General features: G+C 39.1%; 1 protein-coding gene across 1 annotated transcript in view; it reads right to left on the bottom strand.

The window, feature by feature from the left end:
* The window catches only part of KIAA1549 (KIAA1549 ortholog), a 76,173-nt gene that overhangs the window by 17,379 nt on the left and 36,795 nt on the right, over window positions 1-21,999 (bottom strand). The window contains exons 11-14 of the mRNA XM_075140626.1: window positions 9,485-9,687; window positions 6,012-6,136; window positions 4,025-4,039; window positions 399-604 (exon numbers count right to left, since the gene is read on the bottom strand). Coding sequence (XP_074996727.1) covers window positions 399-604; window positions 4,025-4,039; window positions 6,012-6,136; window positions 9,485-9,687 — 549 coding nt within the window. The remainder of the gene's footprint in view (window positions 1-398; window positions 605-4,024; window positions 4,040-6,011; window positions 6,137-9,484; window positions 9,688-21,999) is intronic.

The raw sequence follows: 21,999 nt of genomic DNA, 5'->3' as shown, positions 1-21,999 counted from the left end.
GAGATAACTTGTTTGTATAACTCATATCCTGAGTTGCTGAAAAGTCAAAAGAATGGTGTAGAATGAAAACCAAAGTGGGCCAAACATTCCAATTCTCACACATTAATTAACCCAACTCTTGTAAGTCATGTCCTGCTGACTAGCAAAAGGATGGTAACACAAGGTACCCTGACCATCAAATTTGCTCCTTTCTCAGTGTTTCAGTTTTGGTTTAGGTATCTCTTAAAATCAGGTCAGATTATCTCTCTGGATGGAAACAGGATTATTCCTGTAACTTGTCAAAATTCAACTCCTCAGGAACTAACAGGGAACTCCTGAACAAGAAACTGGATACTTTTCACTTTCGTCTTGGCTGGGCGTACAGTCCTCCACAAACATTCAAAGCACTTTAAAAATACCTCTTTATTAATTTTGTTGGTCTCTGCTACTCGATCAGAAAGCACTGAGTTCTGAACTGGAGGTGCTGCCATCGGTTGCATAGCAATCAGCTGGATCTTGCTTGGGACCCGTCTACTGGCATCTGAGGAACGCGACATCCTATCCACATGTTCGAAGATAGAGGCTGAGGAGTGCTGCTCGTTTCCACTGCTGGTCTGAGGAGGTCCTAAATCACCAGAACAAAAACAGAGTAAAGTAGTGCTGCTAGGGTTATCTCAGTCAAATGTTAAGCTCTACAGATGCTATGCTACAAGACTATGCCATGTTTTCCATCTGTGTTTAATTTGCCCTGTAGACCTTCCAGCTGATTCACATTTAGTGTACAACAAGTTTACCCAGTGGTTTGCAAATTATAAACATTTTTCCATTATATTTCCAGAAGGTGAGCTGTCATTCTTTATTTCTGTAAATCAAGCTCTTGGCATTTGCAAACCCCCAAAATCTCAATCTACTTTACTCCATAAAAAGCTGTTTAAGTACATACTGCTAATGTTTCCTCTTATCAGTACTTAAGGAGATGCAAATTCCTCAAACGGAGGTTCAAAGAGCAATAAAAGATGTCTCACTGCAAAATGCAGTTCTTCAGTGACAGAAGAAGTTATATGAACTAAACAAAAAGCCTCTTAGAAATCCACACAAAACACGAAGAATTTTTACAGATATTTTACTGACTAACACTTTTAAAGCACTGTTCTCCTCTCTGTGATCTGATAAACAGTTCGCATAGTAATAAGCAAGATGCACAAATACTCCCATGTTGTAATTTGTTGAAGAGGTTAAATCAACTCAAATACGGTCAGCAAAAGACATTATGGAAACCAATACACATGAAGGTTGCAGCCCTGGTCTTGCCAACAGTTAATCACTTCAACAGAAATAGTTAATCTCCATCAAAGACTTGAAATCTGTAGGATTACCCCAGTGGTTTGCAGTTAAGCACATATTTAATTATTTTTTTGATGGAGCTAGGCCTACAATAGGAACTGTTATGTTTATTAGGCTTGCAAAAACTACTGAAGACTTGCAAAATAATCTTTTGTCTTGTCCACATGGTAACACCACAAATTCTCAAACTGCTTTTCACCATGAAATATAAGCGATAAGAGATTAAGATTTGTGACTCTTCTTATGGAGGAACAAAACAGAGTAGAGCGACATAGTCCCACATCCTTGCACAGACTTCTAATAATGGGCTGTGGTTCTCAGATTCAAATCAGAAGGAGAATCTGATTTGATTCCGATACAGAATCAATTATTGATCAATCTGATCCAACTCCAATAGACAGGAAGGAAAAGAAAACAGCCACTGCTCTGATCCATTTATGACACATGTAATGAAGTATAGGGTTCAGAAGAGGAGTGAATGCTATCTTCTGTAGAAGATCACAGTACATTACTTGCTCCTTTGCTTTCCTCTTCTAGCACAAAAAGGGAGCAGGTGAGAGAAGGAAGGGCACAGTTTATTATATTCACAGCACATTACTTTTGGGCTGGAAAGCAATGTGACTACAAGCTAAGCAAAATTCTTATTTTTCATATTTCTCAAACTTGATCAATGCATTGTCAAATGTACACATTTATAAATAGTATGCATCATTTATAAATGTGACTTTCTGTATAAGTGACACTGTATAAGTGTCCTTAAAAAGAAGGTAAACAGTTCCAGTCAAGATCTCTGTGTCCCAAATGTTATGCAAGACAGAAAGCCTAAATGAAATATATCCATCTCTCTTCTGTAGCTATTTATATGATCTTTACCATTTGTCATCTTCACAGCCCCATCTTCATGCATTTGTTAGAAGCATGCAAGTATTGCCTCTCACAGAGAGGGGCACAAGATATATTAAGTAGTTAGTATGAATCCCTCAGAGTGATCCTGTAGCGCAATGGAAACCTGAACTTCTGCATCCATCTTTCCTGTTTCCCCCACACAGTAGACATTTTTTCCAACCTTTCCAGTCTAACAGCAGTTCTCAAAGCTCACTGACCTCCAACATAAAATTGTAAGTATTTTCATCTTACTTGGTTAGCAAGGTCCAATATACTCAATTATGCTGAGCATTCACTCTGAATCTTTGTAATTTCATCTATAACCCTTCCTTTTGCACACATAAACAAGTGCTTGGCAGAGGCCTCTTAGCTGAAACGGTTCTTAAACTCATTTTGTAAAACTGTCCAATAGTCCCACTATCAAATTCTGGTAAGGCTCTACAGTAACATCATACGTTACCCTCTTTTGCAGAAAAGATGCACACACACACACAAAAACCCTATTAGCTGCATCTGACCTTTAAACCCTCTCTGTGTGCATACACTGAATGTGTCTATAAATACAAACCAAGACAGAAGTATAGTAAAGTAGATAAGAAAGCTGGGAACTGCAGAGTGCTGTACACGTACAAGAAAACGAGAAATGGTTTCTAACTCAACACATGAATGAGCTCCTTTAGAAGTTTTGACAGAGTGAGTAAGAATAGTTTCTCATTTGAAAGTTCTTATATTACACTATTGTCCATGGTTAGAAAATCTTCCTTGTAAAGCTATCAGATGACACTGTATGAATGAAATTTTGATCTCAGACTACACAGCTGAAGCTAAAAACTAATGGAGAGGAATTAATAACCAAATACTGGACAGAACACGTTTAAACAACTAGTCCATATAGGTCACATGTCAGGATCAATGTTCATCACTGCTCCCTGGGTTGAAACTATTAATTGAACTGAAATGTCAGGAAAACGAATTGCTCTGCAGGAAGCTATGATTTCCTATGAAAACCAATACAGTTGGAGATAGAGGAAGGCTATTGCTTCCTGCATCCTCTTGAAATAAAAACAAGAGGCACAGCAACCAAGGTGCATAAAGCCTAATCCAAAATCCAGTAAAGTCCATGTGAATCTTCCACTGATCTACTGGTATTTGGATCATGCCAGAGTATGCAGTTTCAGATAAATTTCACACAGTTTCTTCGTATCCCAGTAGGTTATGGCTACAGGATGCAGCTGACGACTCTCAGTTACTTGTACAAACCCAACAATGGAAAGCATCATAGCCAGCCTGATATCCATCCTTCTCTACTATTATAAGATGGAAACTGCTATCCGAGGACACACTCCTTAATTTATCACTAGATATGGTATGCATTATCAAAGACAGTGTCAGCTTTCTCCTGCCCCAACTTTGCTAAGTCTCAGTCCTGACCTGAAAAACACTAGCTCATGAAAAAATATTTGTGCTTCTTTGCAGGTAGCTTGCGTTTGTCTCGGGCTTCCAGTAAAGACACTAACTCTAACAATATCTCTAACCTGTTTATACAAAGCTAGTTTCGGACCAACAGCTGCCTCAGTTTTGCTTCTTTCACAGTGATGTTTTCCTCAATTTGAAAGAATTGGGAGGAAATTAGAAAAATGTGCCTAATTTGGATGACTAATTTGTGTTACTGAGAATTTTTTATACTTCAATAGATCAAAAGCAATTTTGGTTTTTTAGACTTAGAAGACAAATCCTTCCACCCTTAAGATATAATTGCAGCTACCCCAGCACCTCTATTCATATTTGTACTCAGCTACCAGCTCTGGTTACTTACCCACTCTGTTTGCTCCTGACAACATAAAGGAAAAAGAAGAGACAACACAGTAATTATTACAATCAGCTGGAATAGCAACTTGAAAAAACCACAGCAGTAAGATAATTCCATTTACTTTTGAATGAAATGCATGAACTTGGATCAAACTGCCAAGCCTCAGCTGCACAAAAAGGGAGCTGAATCTGCCATTTAACGGACAGAAAGCTCTCTGCAGACAGCGCCTCCAATTCTGAATGCTAAAAATAGTCCCTATGATTACCAAACTGGAGGCACCAAATGCTGAAAAAATAGTATATTTGATCCAGTAAGGGCATGACAGGTAAAAAGGACACATTTTACACAATATCTTTGCTGCCTTTGCCAGGTAATTCAGATGCGGTAATACCGAACACTTCTACACCAAAAGGAAATGTTAAACCTTGCATAACGTTTTAAGCCAGATGGAAAATGAAGAGACAAAAATGGAATTCCCAGGTAAGAAGAAATGGGAGAGCACTAAATCAGGGCAACAGAATTGAAGTCAGATAGGTTGGAGCAACTCAGAAACCATACTGAGATGAGCTCTGTCATAGCGTAATTTGTTTCCTATATATTTAGTTGGGCATGATTTCTGGTCCTTAGAGCAAACCTAAGGCACTGAAAACGTATATAGCACCAGTACAGTATCTTATTTTTGTAAATTGTGTAAAGTACCTACAGCATACACTGCCTGCTGAATTATTAGGAAGTATAACTTCCTAGTCACATTAGCAGATCCTGTGCTGTGTTTTCTTAAATGTTCATTACAGAGGAAAGCCTGCTCCATCACCCTTACTCTTCCAGGAGTAGTTCACATTATGAAAGTTTAAGAATCATACATTATTTAACTTGCTGTTTAGCCACCCAAGATCTAGAAGTTTATATAAACTATCTTACGTATTCCTCAATCTCATTTCAACATAAGCAAAAACTGAAGATTGTCTGCTATGATCTGAATTTCACTGGCATTGCACTTCTCAGTAGTCATCTTTACATCTCAGCTGGTATTTCACGGAGCATGGGGAAAAACATTCAATATACCAAAGAGACTGCTCACAACGTGGTCAATATTTTCTTCTTCTCAGTTTCTGCTGCCGTCAAGACCATGTGTATTGAGAACAGATGGGGATATCACAAACTCCTTTACCAGATATTCAGTAGGAAGACTACTGTGATTTAAGGCAAAGATCTGGTAATGAAAACCTCAAGCAAGGAGCAAGCCATCTAAATTTAAAAGCCTCTCAGAAAAAACACTTAGTGGCTGTGTAGGCACAGCTATCCACACACTTTTAAACAGGAAAAGAATTTAAAAGAATGTTTTCATTAAAAAATGAAAGTGGGTTTGCAGAGTTTTCATGAGGAAAAAAAAATATCTTAGGGTGCCTCCAAGACAAATGGTGGCACTTTAACTGGAAGGAAGATGGTTCTTTAAAAAAAAATTTCACTGTTATTAACGTATTAGCACTGGATTTTAATCTTTCTAAAGCACAATCATGAAGGCATTTTGATGTCTGAATTAGAACTTATCTGTAGAACTTTTATCTCTCTGGTCTCTTTTTTTTAATCTCACTTTTTCGAAGTTACAGTTACAGACATATACCCATGCTGTACCAAGTCCTGCTGTGACCTCTGCTGCCCATGTAACTGTCTGCAAGATTGCTACCACGAGAGCCACAATTAGGCCTAAATGGAAATAGGCTTGCTGGGGGGGTGTGGGAGAGAAAAGGGGGGAAGATTCATTCCTGCTAAGCCATTAGTTTCAAAAGCTTGCTGGAATGAAAGGAACGTGCAGATCTTCAGTGTCAACAGAAGAAACTAAACCAAAAAGGAGAGAAAGAAAATTTTCTGCAACACAAACCAGTAAATTAACAGCCAAAGATAAGTTTACAAAAGTTACAGCACTAGAGTAACTCTTCAACCTGAGTAAAGCACTGCTAGTGCACACAAGAAAAAACAAAAAGTAACAAACCCTTCTTCACTGCTCTGCGTGGTTTGCCCTCGTTTGCCACAGTTGATGGTCTTGCAGTTTCTTCTCCTGTCTCTCTCCCACTGGATTGTTCACTTGCTGTGGAGTCAGCATCTGATGGCGAAACTCTGCCACAAACATTGAAAAACAAACAAACAAACCAACATGCAACATAAGTTTGCAGAGGGGCACAGTTCTCACACGCAAAGAATCCTGTGCTAAAGTATCTTGTGAAGACTGCTAATATTTTCCTCTGTTTATAAGTAAATTTATAATAAATTAGCATAGTTAGATATTCATCGCCATGATGTTACTGTTGTTGCGTGTGAAAACTGACTGCAACAGGATTCACATGTGACAAGATTATTAACTAATCTTTCCTTTAAAATACACTTCAAGAAAAAACTCTGCATTCATAAGTAGCAGTTTACTTTTCAGACAGAAAAGAATTATATTAGAAATTAGAAACCCATAAAGGTAATTTGTCTAATATTCAGACTTGCTGACTTGGTGTTCTCTTGCTAACACAAGTCCATGTGAATATTTTCCTGACTAGTTAAATGTAGGGCCATTCAAAAATGCTACTTTTATGTATTTATCCCATGCAGTCATGAGATTCTTAAAAACATTTGTTACCTGCAAATTACAATCTCAGTGTTCATAATTTTTGCGGGCGATTACAGATACTGTGATTTTCCCCAACAGAATACTTCAGCAGTAAAATTTTTCAGATAGTATAAAAATAGCAAAAATATAGGGCAAACACCACTGCCCAGCTGACACCAAAGCCTGTCTTTTCATATGGGATCAGCCTTTGTGGTAGTGTCTCTAGTGACCATTTTGTCTTGTGAACATTCATATTCTATTTCCTGCAGGCAGTTAATCACTGAACATGTGCACGTGTCTGTGCATTAACCTTCTTAAGTGAAAGAGTTGCTTGGGCTAGATGGATATCTGAACTAGTTGCTGAGGCTCTTGGCTAAACATCAACCCGCCTAGAGTACACAGAGTAAGATAACTATACCCAGCCAGACAAGTTCATTGAAAGTTAAACCTACTCCTTGCAGCAGCCAATGCTCCAAATTCAACTCCCCTTTTTCTTCTCCCTGAATAATGCACTATTAATTGAACTCTGTCTTTCATTCTTTTCTGCAGGACTGTGATACTAGTAAGTCACATCCCAATTAAAAAAAAAAAATAGCATGGAAAAAAGGAGAAATGGTTCTCAATCAGCTTACAGATCTGCACCATTGCATCTTTTCCTCTTTTCTAAGGTGGAGAGAGTGGGCAGAGCTATCGTCTCCATCACCTGTGTGTTGGTTCAGCAGAGTATAAGGCTGGAGTTCTGTTTCCAGATCTGCTGCTGACTTTCTGTTTCACCTCACTGTGCTTTGTATTCTTTCATACTCTGTCCTCAGCCTACCTAAATTATCATTAAGTAAATTATAGGAACACTAAAAAATGCTGAGTCAACATCAGTCATCCTTTGTAAGTGCTGAGGAATATGCAGTTGTATCCTCTCAAGCCAAAATAACAGGTCCAACTCCCAGCTGGAGCCTAGAGCTGCTGTGCTTTCAGAACTCAGTTGTTTTTCTTGTTTGTTGTTTTTTACAGATACAGAACATGTACTCATATCACCACTATATTTCCTGGCATGGAACATACAGTCCTGAATTGCATTGTGATGAACTGAGTTCTGTATTTCCTCACAAAACAGAAAACAGTTAAAGCCAACATAACACACTATGCTATCATTTCACATTTCAACTTCTGCCTCAGGGAATAAATGTTTTAAATCTCAAGCTGACATGGGCACGTCAGCATGTTAGGGAGATGATGGTAATATCTCCATAGTTAAGCCTAAAGGGAGATTTGCTCTTAAGGGAGGATGAGGGAGAGGAGGGAAATTCTTTCTTGAAAACATTTTGAAGTGTTTGAATTTAGATGCTATTAAAAAAAGAAATATCTTTGTTCCAAATTTGATCAATGATTCATTATTGCCTTCAAGGGACAACATGTGGGCTTCTGAAAATCTTCCCTGCTTCATTTTCTGAATTATTCTAGATGCAATACAGTAACAGCCTCCAGTTTAAATTTCTTCTTATACTTATGTGCATGCGAATATAGATACCTTCCCCTCGCCCTAAGTATCATCTCCACCTTAGGCCACTTTGGAACTTTTTAAAAGAAACACAGAAACGCTTGTCCTTCTGATTTATATTAATTTGTTTTAATTTGTTTAAGCTACACCAAACTGAGTTAGCTAGTTTTTCTACCATTATTTTTCAATTTTGCCCACCTTCCACTGTACCACTGGTAGTCTACTACTTGCAAGGCCTTAGGAAGTTAGGAAGACAGGCTTAGCATCTGGGAAGGTGAAAACTCAGCTGTACGAAGCCCACGTGGGGAAGATGAAGCAAGGATCTTAGGACAACTGGGGCTTTAGAGGAAGCACAGAAGGTTGAGCAGAGGAGCAAGCTGTGTCACAGAGACCTGCAGCTCAGGAAGAAGCACCGTTAGTTTCTTTCTAAGCTCATTCAACTCTGCCCTTGGTTCTTGGTTTTTTCTCCCACTGTGCAATAGCACATAGGTAAGCACAGGGGATGCAGAGCTGGAGACAAAGGAGTGCAAAAATATGAGAGGGAGGGAAGGAGAGGAAGAAGAATTACTGGAAAGTGGAACACAGAGGAGCTCCGCAGTGAGGAGCTGTTTGTGACTCATCATAGCACTCTTCTCCTCAGGGCTCCATTTTTTCCCTACCTATTACCTTCCCACTTATCCCTTCTTTTTTTTTTTAAAAAAATGTACAGAGCCTTCTTTATTGCATTTTCAGTGCCTATCCTACAAACACAATCCTTTCCAGCAAGACACATTCACAACATTTGATTATTGGAAAAGGTTAGGAAATTACCACTGAAGACTGATGGACACTTCTCCACTTACACAGCTGTAAATTATCATTCCTTTTCCTGACCAAAGCCGGTTTGCCATGAAAGCAACCAGATAACCACAAATAAAAACACTCATGCATCTTCCTTGAATTTTGGAGATACTGCTTATTTCTGGAAATTCCAACTTATCATGTATTGATCACTATTAATATTATTGAAACACACTGCTATTCGTCAATGGTTTTCATTTGTTTTTGACCACCCATTGCCTTAGTAGCTAGAGATCACTACAAAGAGAATGCATCAGAAAACATACGCTTGGTGTTTCCACTAAACAAGCCAACCTAGTAGCGTCTTAAATACCCCTCTTAAATGGGCATGTTGCCTTTAAGAGAAAAATGAACCTTAAATTCTCACAACCTTGAACTAATGAGTAGTGAGGCATAACTCTGACAGCCCACTGAAAACGCAAGTCCCAGAGCTCTGGAACAGTTCTTTCCACTGAAATTGTCCTAAAAATACAGTAATCGCCAGCCATTAATAAACTGTCATCTACTACAATTTGTTTTATCTCTGTGAACTGACCTCCCTCTGTGTCGAACGGTCTTTGAAGGCTTTGAAGAAGTCTTGGATTTGGGGCTGGGCACATCTCCATTTTCAGATGGGGTGGTATCCTTAATAGGTCCTGGTAAAGGAGCTGGCTCATGGATAATCAGGACATCATCTTTGTTGTGCTGGCCCAGATGCTGCTTAGCAAAATCAAAGCCTTTCACACTGGGGGCTTGTAGCTGTGAGAGAAGAACAAAGACAAAAAACAGGAACCATGAGTGACAATGAGTACAAAGGCTTTGGTTAAGATCTGCAAACAATGGCCACTAGGAGGATGGTCAGGCTATGGTAGTCTCAGGAATGAACATGAGCGCTGCAGGGAAAAGAAAAATAAAAACCCCACAAGTCTGTTCATCTTTCTTCAGTATATGATACACAGTTTAAAACTCCAAATCAGCAAATCTAGTTAAAAAAAATAGCCTTCTGTTGCTGCTACATTTTTTTCCAGCTATTTCTTCAGATTTATTCATTGTGTGAGGAGCTTTTTGTGTACTTGTGCGTGCAGGGCCGTAGACACCTGCGTACTGACTGAAATGTTACCACTGCCAGGTCATCTATCAATTTCTTCCAGTCAAAATGAGTGAAACGAGTTGAAATAATTTCAATAATGTCACTGCTGATCTTCCTCATTTGAGATCCCCAAGTCTGCAGAAGCCTGTGAGTGCTTGTACAAACACCTAGTTCATCTGATGAAAGATAAATATTCTGCAGATCTGAGTTATACGGCAGCCTGGCAATGACTTTTCAGACAGCATGGATGCCTCCAGAAAAGAACGGAAAATCTAGCTCTTAGAAATTTCGTACTGAAGAGACAGAAAAATATATAAAACACTTTGGAGTTTAGAGAAAATAGATACTTATCCTAGAGATCTTATTAAGGGATTATGGATTCAATGGGCACCTCGCTTGAGAAAGATAGAACTGGGCCTTTCATTTTCAAAACTGTATTTATAAATGTCAATGACTTGATTCAGACTTAATTTAATCAAGCCTCCAAGTTTCAAGCTCTCCTGCTGATTTTTTGGGGCTTTGGAGTAATTAGAAATTCTGAAGAACTAATTAAGAAAAGTTTTTCTTCAAGTCCTGCTCAATTTTATGTAGTTTGGAAGTTGAAAGCAGAAAGAAATGTTGACAACTCCAGTTTTCAAAGTGCATGCACACATACCCACTGCACAGCACACGTACAAAACCTTCTGTGTGTTCCTAGAGCTGATTTCCTGCAAAGTGAAGCATGTGTTGGAGTGTGTTTATGGGTGCGTCAGGTTCCAGATGTTTAAATGAACCCCCTTTCATAACGCTTGGCATGCCAACGCAGCTAACTACAAACAGACTTGTCTGATGTCATGCCAAAGATAAGCTTGCCTAAGGAATACGCTGAAACAATCTCTTCAAAATATTTTCTCAGTAAGCAAACATTTTCCAAATGGTTCTTAGAAAGGATGTTGTAGTAGAGCAAACTGCCTATTTAGACCAGTAGATGGCAATAAAAGCTCTCCTGTAAAATCCAACAACTATCTGAATGGTTGAGGTTTCAGAGTTCATTTCTCACAAAATGAGTAAGCTTATTATTTGAACAGATCTGGATGTCTTCCACTATACTCCATTTTTCTTGGGCTTTACAACAGTCCCTTCAATTCATCATTATGGGTGATTCAATTATTGAATTTATGTAAATGACTGTAACCATTGATTCAGAAAGGCACTGCTGAGCTAGAACAAGGGAAGGTGTAACTGTTTCTCTGTTTTTTGAGTCACAGCCACCTAGTGACCCCTTCCTGAAACTTCCTCCCCTTCAGAGTTGAAACATTGTCTTCAGGATCTTGCTCACTTTAAAAAAACAGCCCAAACCTTCATGCTTCCCCCCGCCCGTCAATACTCCTGAGGGCACCTCTTAGTTACCCCACCTCCACCTCTGATCTGTTTGTCATTACGTCCATTCTCTTCGAAGACATTCCTGTGTGTGACGCTCTTCCTTTGAACCCCTTCAGTGGCTTCCTTTCTTCTAACCCTTTCGTTCTCCACCCTCATGCCTATACAGCCCTGCTGCTGATCCCTGATGATCACTTCCTCTACTTCACTATATTCCCCTCCCTTGCCTCCAGCCCCCTTTGCTCCAAAGATGATGACAGTCTTCACCATGTGCTGGGTGAAGGATGAAAAAAAATTTGGTGGTACTATACCCTTTCCTAAGCACCCTTGACTTAACCTGCAAAATTACTACTCCTTTTTGAATAGTGTGATGGGTGGGTTGGCAAGGACAACTAAAGAGACAAACATTCTAGTAATATTGGAATTACTAGTATGGTTTTATTAAGATTGCTGCATGTCTGAAGCATGCATTTCAACACACCTTAGAGTTAACTCTAGTATGCTGGGTTTGTAAACCCTCTGGGGAATAAAGCAACATGCAAAAATATAAATTTTTAATCTTTTAACTTTGAATAGTCTTATTCCTAGCTGCAGTCTAACATAACCTTTCATCTAAGCACAGTTATGGAAACAGATATATTTACGTGTACATGTATGTACACCACAGCATACCTATGCACAAATGTTTATCTGCAGATAGACCACACAGAAGCTGAATTAAAAGACGTTAGTATTGCAAAAACAAACACTCACACTATAAGAAATGGCATAGTTAAGATTGTCTGAACAATCACAGCTGGATCCTCTCATGCATAGGCATTGCAATAGAGTCTTGAGTTACAAAATCATAATTTAGTTTCTTCCACAGGATCCCTCTTGCTCTCTCCCACCCTGCTGGATCCTTGGCACAAGCTGGGCCTTCTGCTATTAGTCAAAGTTGGGTAGAATATAAGAATGTTATTTGTGGAACTAATTAATTAGTGGAATAACATTTCATGCAGAAGCTGGCAAACACGTAGTGAAAGAAGGATGAGATGTAAGAAGAGAAAGGATGTGTTCTTTTATGCACATCTGCAGCTAGATGGCTGAGACTTTGCCAATGGATTCATGGACACTTGCTGGCAACAGAGGACTGGCAAGCCTCAGGTATCACCATCCCAGGCCTCAAGAAGCATTCACCCCAGGCACCACAGAACCTGTGGCTCCATTTTCCTAAAGTTGCAGCCAGTTAAACTCCTCATCTGGTCTTACTCTTCCTTGCCAGGCAGAACCAGTCTCTCCATCCCGCCCTCTCGCGCCCCTCTCCCTCTGCCTGCCAGTTGCCAGTTCCAGTTTACATTATCCAAGAACCTGAGGCTCATTGCTCCTTGTTCCTTTACCTGGCCTTGTAACAACCTCTGTGTACAGCAACAGAGAAAAAACCCTCTCAGCTTTTAAGGTACAGCTCTACAGAGCTTATATGCGTGGAACAGGTGTAATCCTATGAGAATTCACCTGGTAAACCTCTAACAAGTCTGTCAATCACATGCAAACATTTTCCCAAAGGTTTAAAACTTAGTCAGAAATGGGCAATTCCCCACAAAATCAGCAAAAGCATTTCCCTCACACAAAAAACCTTCTGGTCTTGTTCCCTTTCCTTCCCCACCCTGCACCCCCAAAGGCTAAGAATACGCACTAGAGCTTCTCCAAAACGATTTTTAAAATTTGGACAGAGCACTCTATTTTCTCTTAACCTTGATCTTTGAAAGAACAGGCTCTTATCTTAAAAAAAAGATTCAATATGAAACTGATACTTGAATGGAAAACTTCAGCCTGAATGATTCAAATCTTGCAGAGTTCTGTACAGCCAAATAATAACATTTCCAGATATCTCCTGCTAAAAAAAGCTTAAGTTGGCACTACCAGCTCCAGCCAATATATGAACAGTATGAGAGACTGTATACATGTGTGTATACGCATGTTTGCGCATCTGAATGAAAAAACATGATAGAAAAATATAATGTGAAAATACATATATATAAAACATGATACCTGACTGAATATGAAAAGATGGTCCTCAACGAAAAAACTGATAAAACGACTTATTTGAGAAACAGAAATACTAATATAATTACTACTGCAGAAACAACGCTGACAGAAACCCACTTCGTTTTCTTAAAAAAAAAAAAAAAATCTGCACTTCTGACACCTCACCTCTTAGACCATGGCAACTTTATGACTTTAACTGAGAACTGATACTAACCAAAAATCTACATTTTCAGTGAAAAGTGTCTGAAGGACACAAACACAATTCTGCTTTCTGCAGGACTAGATGGTCAAATCACTGAGACTCAGTGGAACGAATGAATAGTGTTGTTCCAGACTGAAGAGGTTTCCTACATTTTCTTAAGAATTTCTGTGTGCCACCTGCCGCATTCTTCCTTTTCTTTATATCAAGCTATGTAATGTAACAGATTGGATGACCTCTGCTCATCTTCGGACAGGTAGTCAGAATACCATGTGTGGATCTGTCATCTACTACTCATAAATTAAGCATCACCAAGGAAAGAATACAATCTCTTTTTAAGAGCACATTTGTGCTGATACCGCTACCTGTTCAGATGCTGAAACTGAGCCTCTTTTTATCAGCCTCAAATTCTTTTACCTAAGACTGCACAAAACCAGTTTTAGCAAAGATTTCTTGTTTTAAACGTAAAGTTGTTAGAGAAGGTTTTAATTTGTTTTATCTTTATATATTTGTGAAAGGGAAAAGACAAACTACTCTGAAGCTTACCACCAAAATGAACATGTCTAAACTACCGCATTCATAAGGCGTTTTATTATTATACAAATGTAGAACCTGCTGAAATCTAAGGGGAAGATGATTTCAGATTGGTAAGTCAATACAGTGCTTTAATTCTGTTGTTACACACTGAATGAAAAAAAGTATTTGAAGCTCAATTTGTAGAAAAATCAAATAATTTTTGCAGAAGCTTACAAAGTCTGTGCACCTTGGTCAAGACTTACTCCATGAAAGCAGCTAACAGTTTCAGTACTGTTCAAGTCACAGAAATACAACATGGTTGCCAATATATTGTTTTGCTAGATGCAGACACACACCAGGAATGTCAACAATCTGTTTTCTCAAGAAAGCAAATGCTGCACATACAGGTCAGTGAATAATTTCAGCAGAAAGCAGAAGAGAAAAAATACACTTACTCAGTATTCTTCCTGCAGTTCCTACAAGCGGCATTTGAATTTGGACATAATATGAAGAATACTGTATGTATTAAGACAATTTTTTATTGATTTTATACCACAGTGTTGCCTTGTTCCTTGTAGAGCTAGATACATTGAGCAGAGGCTGTTAAAATACATTTCTAAGGAAACAAAGCAGCTAAGCATGATTTAAAAAAAAAAATTTTAGTGTTGGTACCTAATCGATGAACAGGACAGGAATCTCTTTAAAGAAGTCCTGCTGACTTATGACCTTACTAACATGCTAGCACATGGAATGCTAAAAAAATGACAGAGTAAAGAAACTTTACAGGAAAAAAAATGTTTTCAAGTCTACTAGTTTAAATGCAGCAAGGCAATGAGAATCACTGTTCTTAGAATTAATGTGGGTTGAAGATGTAAGTCAGTCTGATTTAGGACGGCTTAAAGCTATTAAACATTGCAAACTGTCTTCCACAATCTGAGATTCACACCACCAAACCCTTCTCCATATTCCCAGGGCATTAGAGCATAGGTAGTGTGAATTCACTACGTTACTCTCATGATGCACCAGTAAGGACAATTATTTGCAGCTGCTAGTGTGCTTGCTAGGGTCTCCTTAATTTTAATTCATTTTTTTACCATGCTTCTACTATCCCATGCAAGATGCCATCTATTTCTTCCTCCCACAAGGATCATTCATCCATACTGTTTGCAGTGACTGTTCCGTGAGATATTTAAAACATCTACCAATCTACCAATAAATAAGAATTTAGAAGTACTGAGGCATGTTCACCTTTCTCAGTCTCATTTTCTTATTCAGCTCATTCTTCTAATATCATTCCCATCCTTTATACACATAAGTACACCCTCTGTATTTTTGTTTACATTGCTATCCTTCAACATAAAACACTTTGGGATCATAGCCAGGAACTGCCTGTAAAGTATGCATACAAATTATGCATGCGATTCAATAACGATAGCGCATATCTGAGTTAAGACACAAGAAACCTTTGTGGATGAAAAAAGCTTATTAGAAGATCACAGAAGCAGAGTTCCATTTCCATAGCCTCCCTCAAAATACTGAAAGAAGACCCATTTGTATTTCTCAAGGTCTTTTTGTGCCATTGACACAATTTCCCTATGAAATGGGATATGATGCAACCAACTCGTGCCATCAGCACAAACTCTTTCCTGGCCTACTTTAAAAAAAAATACCAAGCATCACTGAGAAATGTGTAGAGGGATCCTTCACTGCTGCTGATTTAGGAAATGTTTTTAAGCACCAAACCAAAAAAGGTCTCTAATTCAATTTAAATACCTTCACTTGATAACTGTGTATATACGTAAAAAGAAGTGTATGTGCAATGGCAGTTCACTATATTGCCTCTTGGGTGGGATGCCATCACCTCCTGTTACAGCTGTGTTACAGCCTGTACCCTCTATGACAAGCCCCATCTCAAAAAGAAGCAGGATTTTGAGATCTGAGGGCCAAAAAAGGGGTTGTATATACAAAATACTGCCCATTTTCTCATCTTGGACCAAGTACCTCTTCATACAAATTACGCCTCATGTTTGTCATCACTGTCTGTCAACTGCATGTCAACTATCACAGTTACTGGGAATAGGTAAGGCAGTTGACCAAACATGTCCTAGCGGAGAAGAAACATGCTTATGGTTGCACGAGTTTCTATCATCAAGTTGGGGAAAAGTAGCGCACGGTATAGCCACTGCTGGCACGGAAAACCAGAACGGGCTAGTGTACAGCCTCTGGTCCGCCTTCCCTCCTTTGAAAAGTCAAAACTGTGGTTTACCGCTCACCACCATACAAATAGTAAGTAAAGCAGGAATCCCACAAAAAATACCACCTCAGGAATTTGGCTCCTGGAGTAAGATTAAAAACAAATAAAGAAACTTACAAAACTTTATAAAGCCTGAAATTCTCAAGACACCTGTTCTGAAATATTTCTTAAGACAGATTCTTCGCGCAGATTTTCATCATCCCTCCTCTTCTCCTTTGTGCATTTCTTCCTGCCACACAAATATTACCGTGACAGCTCAGTAAATTTCACAAAATACAAGAGGGATCATGTTGTTGAAAACCCATAACTCTGAGTACATCTATGCCCACAGGCTGCTGGGATAACTGCTGTAACAGGCAGAATTTTGTGTCTGAATCACACAGAGTTTTAGCCTTCCTTCTCAGACAGAAATGCCGCAGGGTGGACACTATCTTAATCATGGTTTGGTGAGGTTCCTTTGCACGCTGGTTGGATGAAAGTGTCAGGAGTAAGTTAGAAAAAGATCACCAACTTTATAGGATAGACAGGTCACTGCTGTGTCTCAATTCCACCAGTCTTTCATCCATAAGTTATGTCAAACAATTGCTCCTCCAAGGCCATGTACACAATACCGACATCAACTGCAACCTCTAAGACAGGTAGCACAACACATCAAAAAAATTATAAAGTAAGGAAACTCTTTTCTCAACTTGTGAAGCAAAAGAATACATTCATAACACGGCTCTCACCACCTGGACAGAGCACATACACAACAGTGTCCAGAAACACTTCCTCTCCGCAAATGATGAGAAAAGTGCTAACAGACTTTTAAGGTAGAGCATAGGTCAGCAATTTTCATTTATTTTTGTACTGGTATCTTGTTGGGCTCAGTGACTCAAACACATTTATATATCTAAAAAGAGTTTAATGCACACAGAAAAAAAGTGTATTCATATATACTGCAGAAATAATCTGCTTGCTGAAATGAAGCTACAAGTGAGCAGCAACATTAAAACCTTAGGAAACAATGATTTGATATTGGCCCATTTCCTTGTTCCCAAAATCACTAAATTCCACAGTAAACTCTATCATTTTTTGTTAGGAAAGACAGAATTTATTTCCCCAACATTATGTTTACGACAGTATAAAGTTTATCCGTATTTTGAAAACGGATTCTTTTTCTTTTTGGTTAACTGCTTTTCAGAAGTAGCGACTATGTAAATGTCACTCTATAAATCCATGGGTCACCTACGTTTTGAATAGCATATGCAGTCTCCCACTTCCAAAAAGGATGGAAAAGAATTAGAAAATGTTCTAGCCTTTTCAAAGGCTAGAAGTTGGTTCAAAGGCCAGTTCAAAAGAATGGATAAGAAAACTGGGACTCCTCTATCTGGAAAAAGAGATGATGGAGATGGAAATATGACAGAGATCTGTAAGGTCAGGACTGGCAAGGAGCAAGTGCCTAGGAATCAGCTGTTCACTGTCCCCTCCAATACAAGGACTAGAGGGCATCACAGAAAACAAGGAGGTGGCAGGATAAAAGCAAGATGAAACAAGATGATGTGATTCTTTGTATAACATGCTGTGGAAATCCCTGTCAGCAGCTCTGATGGGTTTGGAAGGACCAGACAAGTTCATGGAAGAGAAATCTGTTGAGAGTTGCTAAATATCACCACTTCTAGAGAAAGTCCCTTAGCCACAAATAACTGGAGGCTGAAGAGTTACTCAAGGCAAAGCATCACACCTACTTGCCCTGTTGTTCTCCCCTTCTATAGGCTTTGCTTTTGGCACCTGGGCTAGCTGGCCTTTTGGTCTGACCGCAAGACAGCTACTCAAATGTTTGTAAAAAAGCAGATATAACAAGTAAAATGTCTCCTTCTAAGTGTGGTATTTTATTTCTACAATTTGTGAAGAGTTAATCCTCATTACAGAAGAAGAGTTCCCACAAAAGAGCTCTTGCAGAGGAATTGCCATCAGAGAAATGTACTGTTAAGAAGTAATTATGATGTTGAATACTGTCTTCCTTGTTAGAATCCAGCTATTGACTCCGAAGCAGCAGAACCTGTATGCCAATTCCAAAAAGACAACATTTTGGATAGTTAGTTAAGGTTACTACTGGAAATGAATGATATTTGTTATGCAAACAGTAGGCACAGAACATGAATCTCTTGCAGAAACTCATGTCAGTTTTCAAGTAGTTTTTATAAGATTGGTGTCAGCTGCCTTTCTTAACATGAGTCTCTTTTGACTGGAATTATTCTGCAATGCAGAGCTGTTGCCTCCACGTTATATAGATGAACAAAAGCATTACAGGATGTCAAAACATCACAAGAATTCTTTATACCAGGAGCAGAAGCCTAGTATTTAGCCTCCAGCAGGGCTGGCCTCTTTCATCCTGGGAACATCCAAGAAGTAGTCTACTGAATACACAATAATAAGCAAAACTCTCAATTCAGAGGTGTAAAGTTACACCTGACACATGAGATTCAGATATCAGATGTCCCTGCTTGGGGGGAAAAATAAAAATCCACACAAGCCTCCCTCAGACACCTTGCAGAACACATGACTCATTACCTGTAACCGTGAGCAACACATGGAGGTCTGGCTGGCTGTCAGAAGCAGCGCAGATTAGAGCAGACATGCGAGGACTGGTAACAGTCCCCAGGTGATTACACATTAGCTGGAGTTTGCTGGCACATGATGCAAACTGGCAGCCCTCCAGCTCTGACACTACCTGTGCTACTGCTCAAGGAGAAGGTGGGGTACTGTATGCTTTGTCCTAAGCTTCGTGGGGACTGAACCACCCCACCTCTCCCAACACGTGAACACAGAGGAGGGGCACGGAGCTGGAGAGATGTGTTCAGCCTTTAAGAACTACAGTGGCACGCAGAGGGCCCCAGAGAGGAGCAACTGCTGGCTGGAGAAGTAGGCTTTTTCCCCCTACGGCTTTAGGATGCAGCCTTGGAAAAACTAGGAGCTGAGTAAGCAACTCAGTCCAAGTTAGCACTGCAAAGGCAATGACTTCAGTATGCCTGGCATTTACAGGGGAACATCCAAGACCCTCTAAATAAACCATCAATGAGCTTGTCCACAGGTGTGAGATTCTTGTCATTAGGGCAGGGAGTCTTTCCATGAATAACTGTCTAGAGCTGAAACTACCTCTGAAAAGTCCTAGCAAAGGATTTGATTTTTTTTCTCCAACCGCTTGTACACAGCAGAGAGAGTGAAATCCCTAGTGAACCAGGTTCCATCTTAAATTTTGGATGTCCCTAGAGAAAGAAATAATAGTGCCAACTCTGTTTGCATTACAGACAATATGTAGGATGTTTTTTTTTTTTGCTCTCTGGTGAAGAGAAAAGGAGTTAACAGTGTTTTTGCACACAAAACCTCAGTAGTCCAGTACAGAGCAGAATGATGGTTTGGGCGTTACAGACATTTATCCATTTTTTCATCAGGAAGAAAAATAACCCATGGCAAAAATTCAATTGCCCACAAAAAAGTACAGCTTCTTTGCAAGAAAAAAAGCTCAGGTTGGGACAATGTTGTGGTGAATATATGCAATGGCAAGAGAGAGAATCCTGTAATTTAAAAATGCCACTTATGCATCTTTTTACTTGCAAAGGCAAAGACATCTTTACCCAATGCAACAACCCAGATGACATCAAGGTGAATTTCCAGTAGGATGCTATGGCTTACAGAACAAGTCATGAATACTTGATATGACCTTTAAGTATCTTAGTTCCACCTCGAAAAGAATTATCCTTGCACAGACCAATGAATTTTGCATAGAAATTCATGCTCTGACCTGCTCCCTCAGCTCCCAGTTTAAAAAGGGTCCGAATAGCTTTGATCTAAGCATGTTTTCCCATCTAATCTCCAGAATGAAAAAGGTAACCTAATATTTTTCAGGTATTGTTATCCTGCTTTGAGGCAGAGGGATGCATTAGTTAATCAGAGTATCTTCAAGGTCCTCTTTTTTTAATTATTATTTTATCTTCAAACCTTCTTTTGCTAGCATCAGTTCCCGCAAAGTTTCCTTTCCTATGTATTTATGTTTATATTCACTTAAGTAGCAGACTTCTGAGACTATCCAGAAGTATTGTTTGAGTTCAGGCTCTCCATATATCCTTTGCAGAAGATAACATTATGAGCCTTTTTAAGAAGGACCCTTACGCCATCCTATCTGCAAGATACTGATCCTGTGATGAAACTAGAAGGCCAGATGGAAAGAACAAAAACTGGTAGAGTGGCATGGTACACCCAATCTGCAGAACAGGCCTTCAGTGAATACATTCTACCCTGCCCATGTCATCACCTTAGAAGAAACATTATCTTTGCTATTACCTGTATTATCTTTGAGAGTGACCTGGCCTTGAGGGTGAGGACAAGCAGCAAACCGGGACTCAAGCCCAGCTTCCAGGCTGCAATGACACATAAATACAGATGAAATCTTGGGTACTTTTATGGGTTGTCACCGCAGGATCTGAATATTTTTTCAACACAGCTATGCCTGCTGAAGTGGGAAATAAGCTATTATTGCCAGTCACAAGTAAGGGACTGCGACCCAAATATTCTAAAGGGGTGTCCACAGGTCAGATAAGGGACCAAAGCAGGTTAGCTGTGCTGGCATGGTATGCTGGCCAGTATGACTGAATTGTTGCATAAGACAACTACCTGGTGATCTTTACCTCACTGAGGTGTACCCTCGGGGCACACCCAGAAGGCATGTAGGGTCTTATTATCAACAGATGATAATTCTGGTCTGCTTCACCAGAAAATAGACTGAGACAGCTTATGACTTACTTTTAATGGTGGTCATAGGAACACAGAAATCATACCTACTCTGTAAAAGTAAACCTTTACATACAGAAGATTAAAATTAAAACTTAAATAATTATATTGTCTGAGTGCATATCAAAATATTTCAGGAAAAAGCAGGAGTTTAAAACCAGAGTTAAGTGATCAAGTGAAAGGAAGGAAGAAAGAAAAGATGGTACTAGAATGACATATAAGGCTATAGAATCCAGGAAAATTTGTAGTGTCTTTAAAGCACCTCTCTGAAGAGAAGAATGCAAATTTGTAAAAGAAACTAAACCGAGAATAAAAAACTCCTGCAAAACTTATGTCTTACTTATGTAATCTGCATTACCATACGTTACAGAAGTTTTCTCTCTTGATGTTTCAAGGAACCAGCCTTTTAGTGACAAAGTCTTTCCTCAGCAGCATGAAGCAAACAGGCTTTCCTCTCACCCTACTCCCAATCTTGTTCCAGGCTTTTAAGACACAGGTGACATAATTTGCTATCAGCTGCTACTGTGAATTCTAACAGATTATTATGCTGCCCACTGATCTGCTATGTTAAAATGGCTAATTAAACACATTGAAAAAAAGACTGATGATACCTGTGGAGATCCACCAGTGCAGTACGATATCCTATTGCATCTGAACAAGAAAAGGGTGTCTCAGTTTCTTATCTTCCAACCAACACGCATTTTCAAGTGCAAAACACTTTGTAGACTTATTACATGGTTGAAAAGAATTGTCTTCTATTTCCAGTATGGATATGCCATGCATATATTAATGAAATACTTTGATATTTATACATTCCATTTCTATATTTACATTAAAAGAAAATTTTTTTAAAGA

The sequence above is a fragment of the Calonectris borealis genome, chromosome 1 (assembly GCF_964195595.1).
Source record: "Calonectris borealis chromosome 1, bCalBor7.hap1.2, whole genome shotgun sequence".
In the NCBI taxonomy this organism is placed as follows: domain Eukaryota; kingdom Metazoa; phylum Chordata; class Aves; order Procellariiformes; family Procellariidae; genus Calonectris; species Calonectris borealis.
Note: the sequence above shows the minus strand (reverse complement) of the source record. Positions and strands in the feature narration are given on the sequence as shown.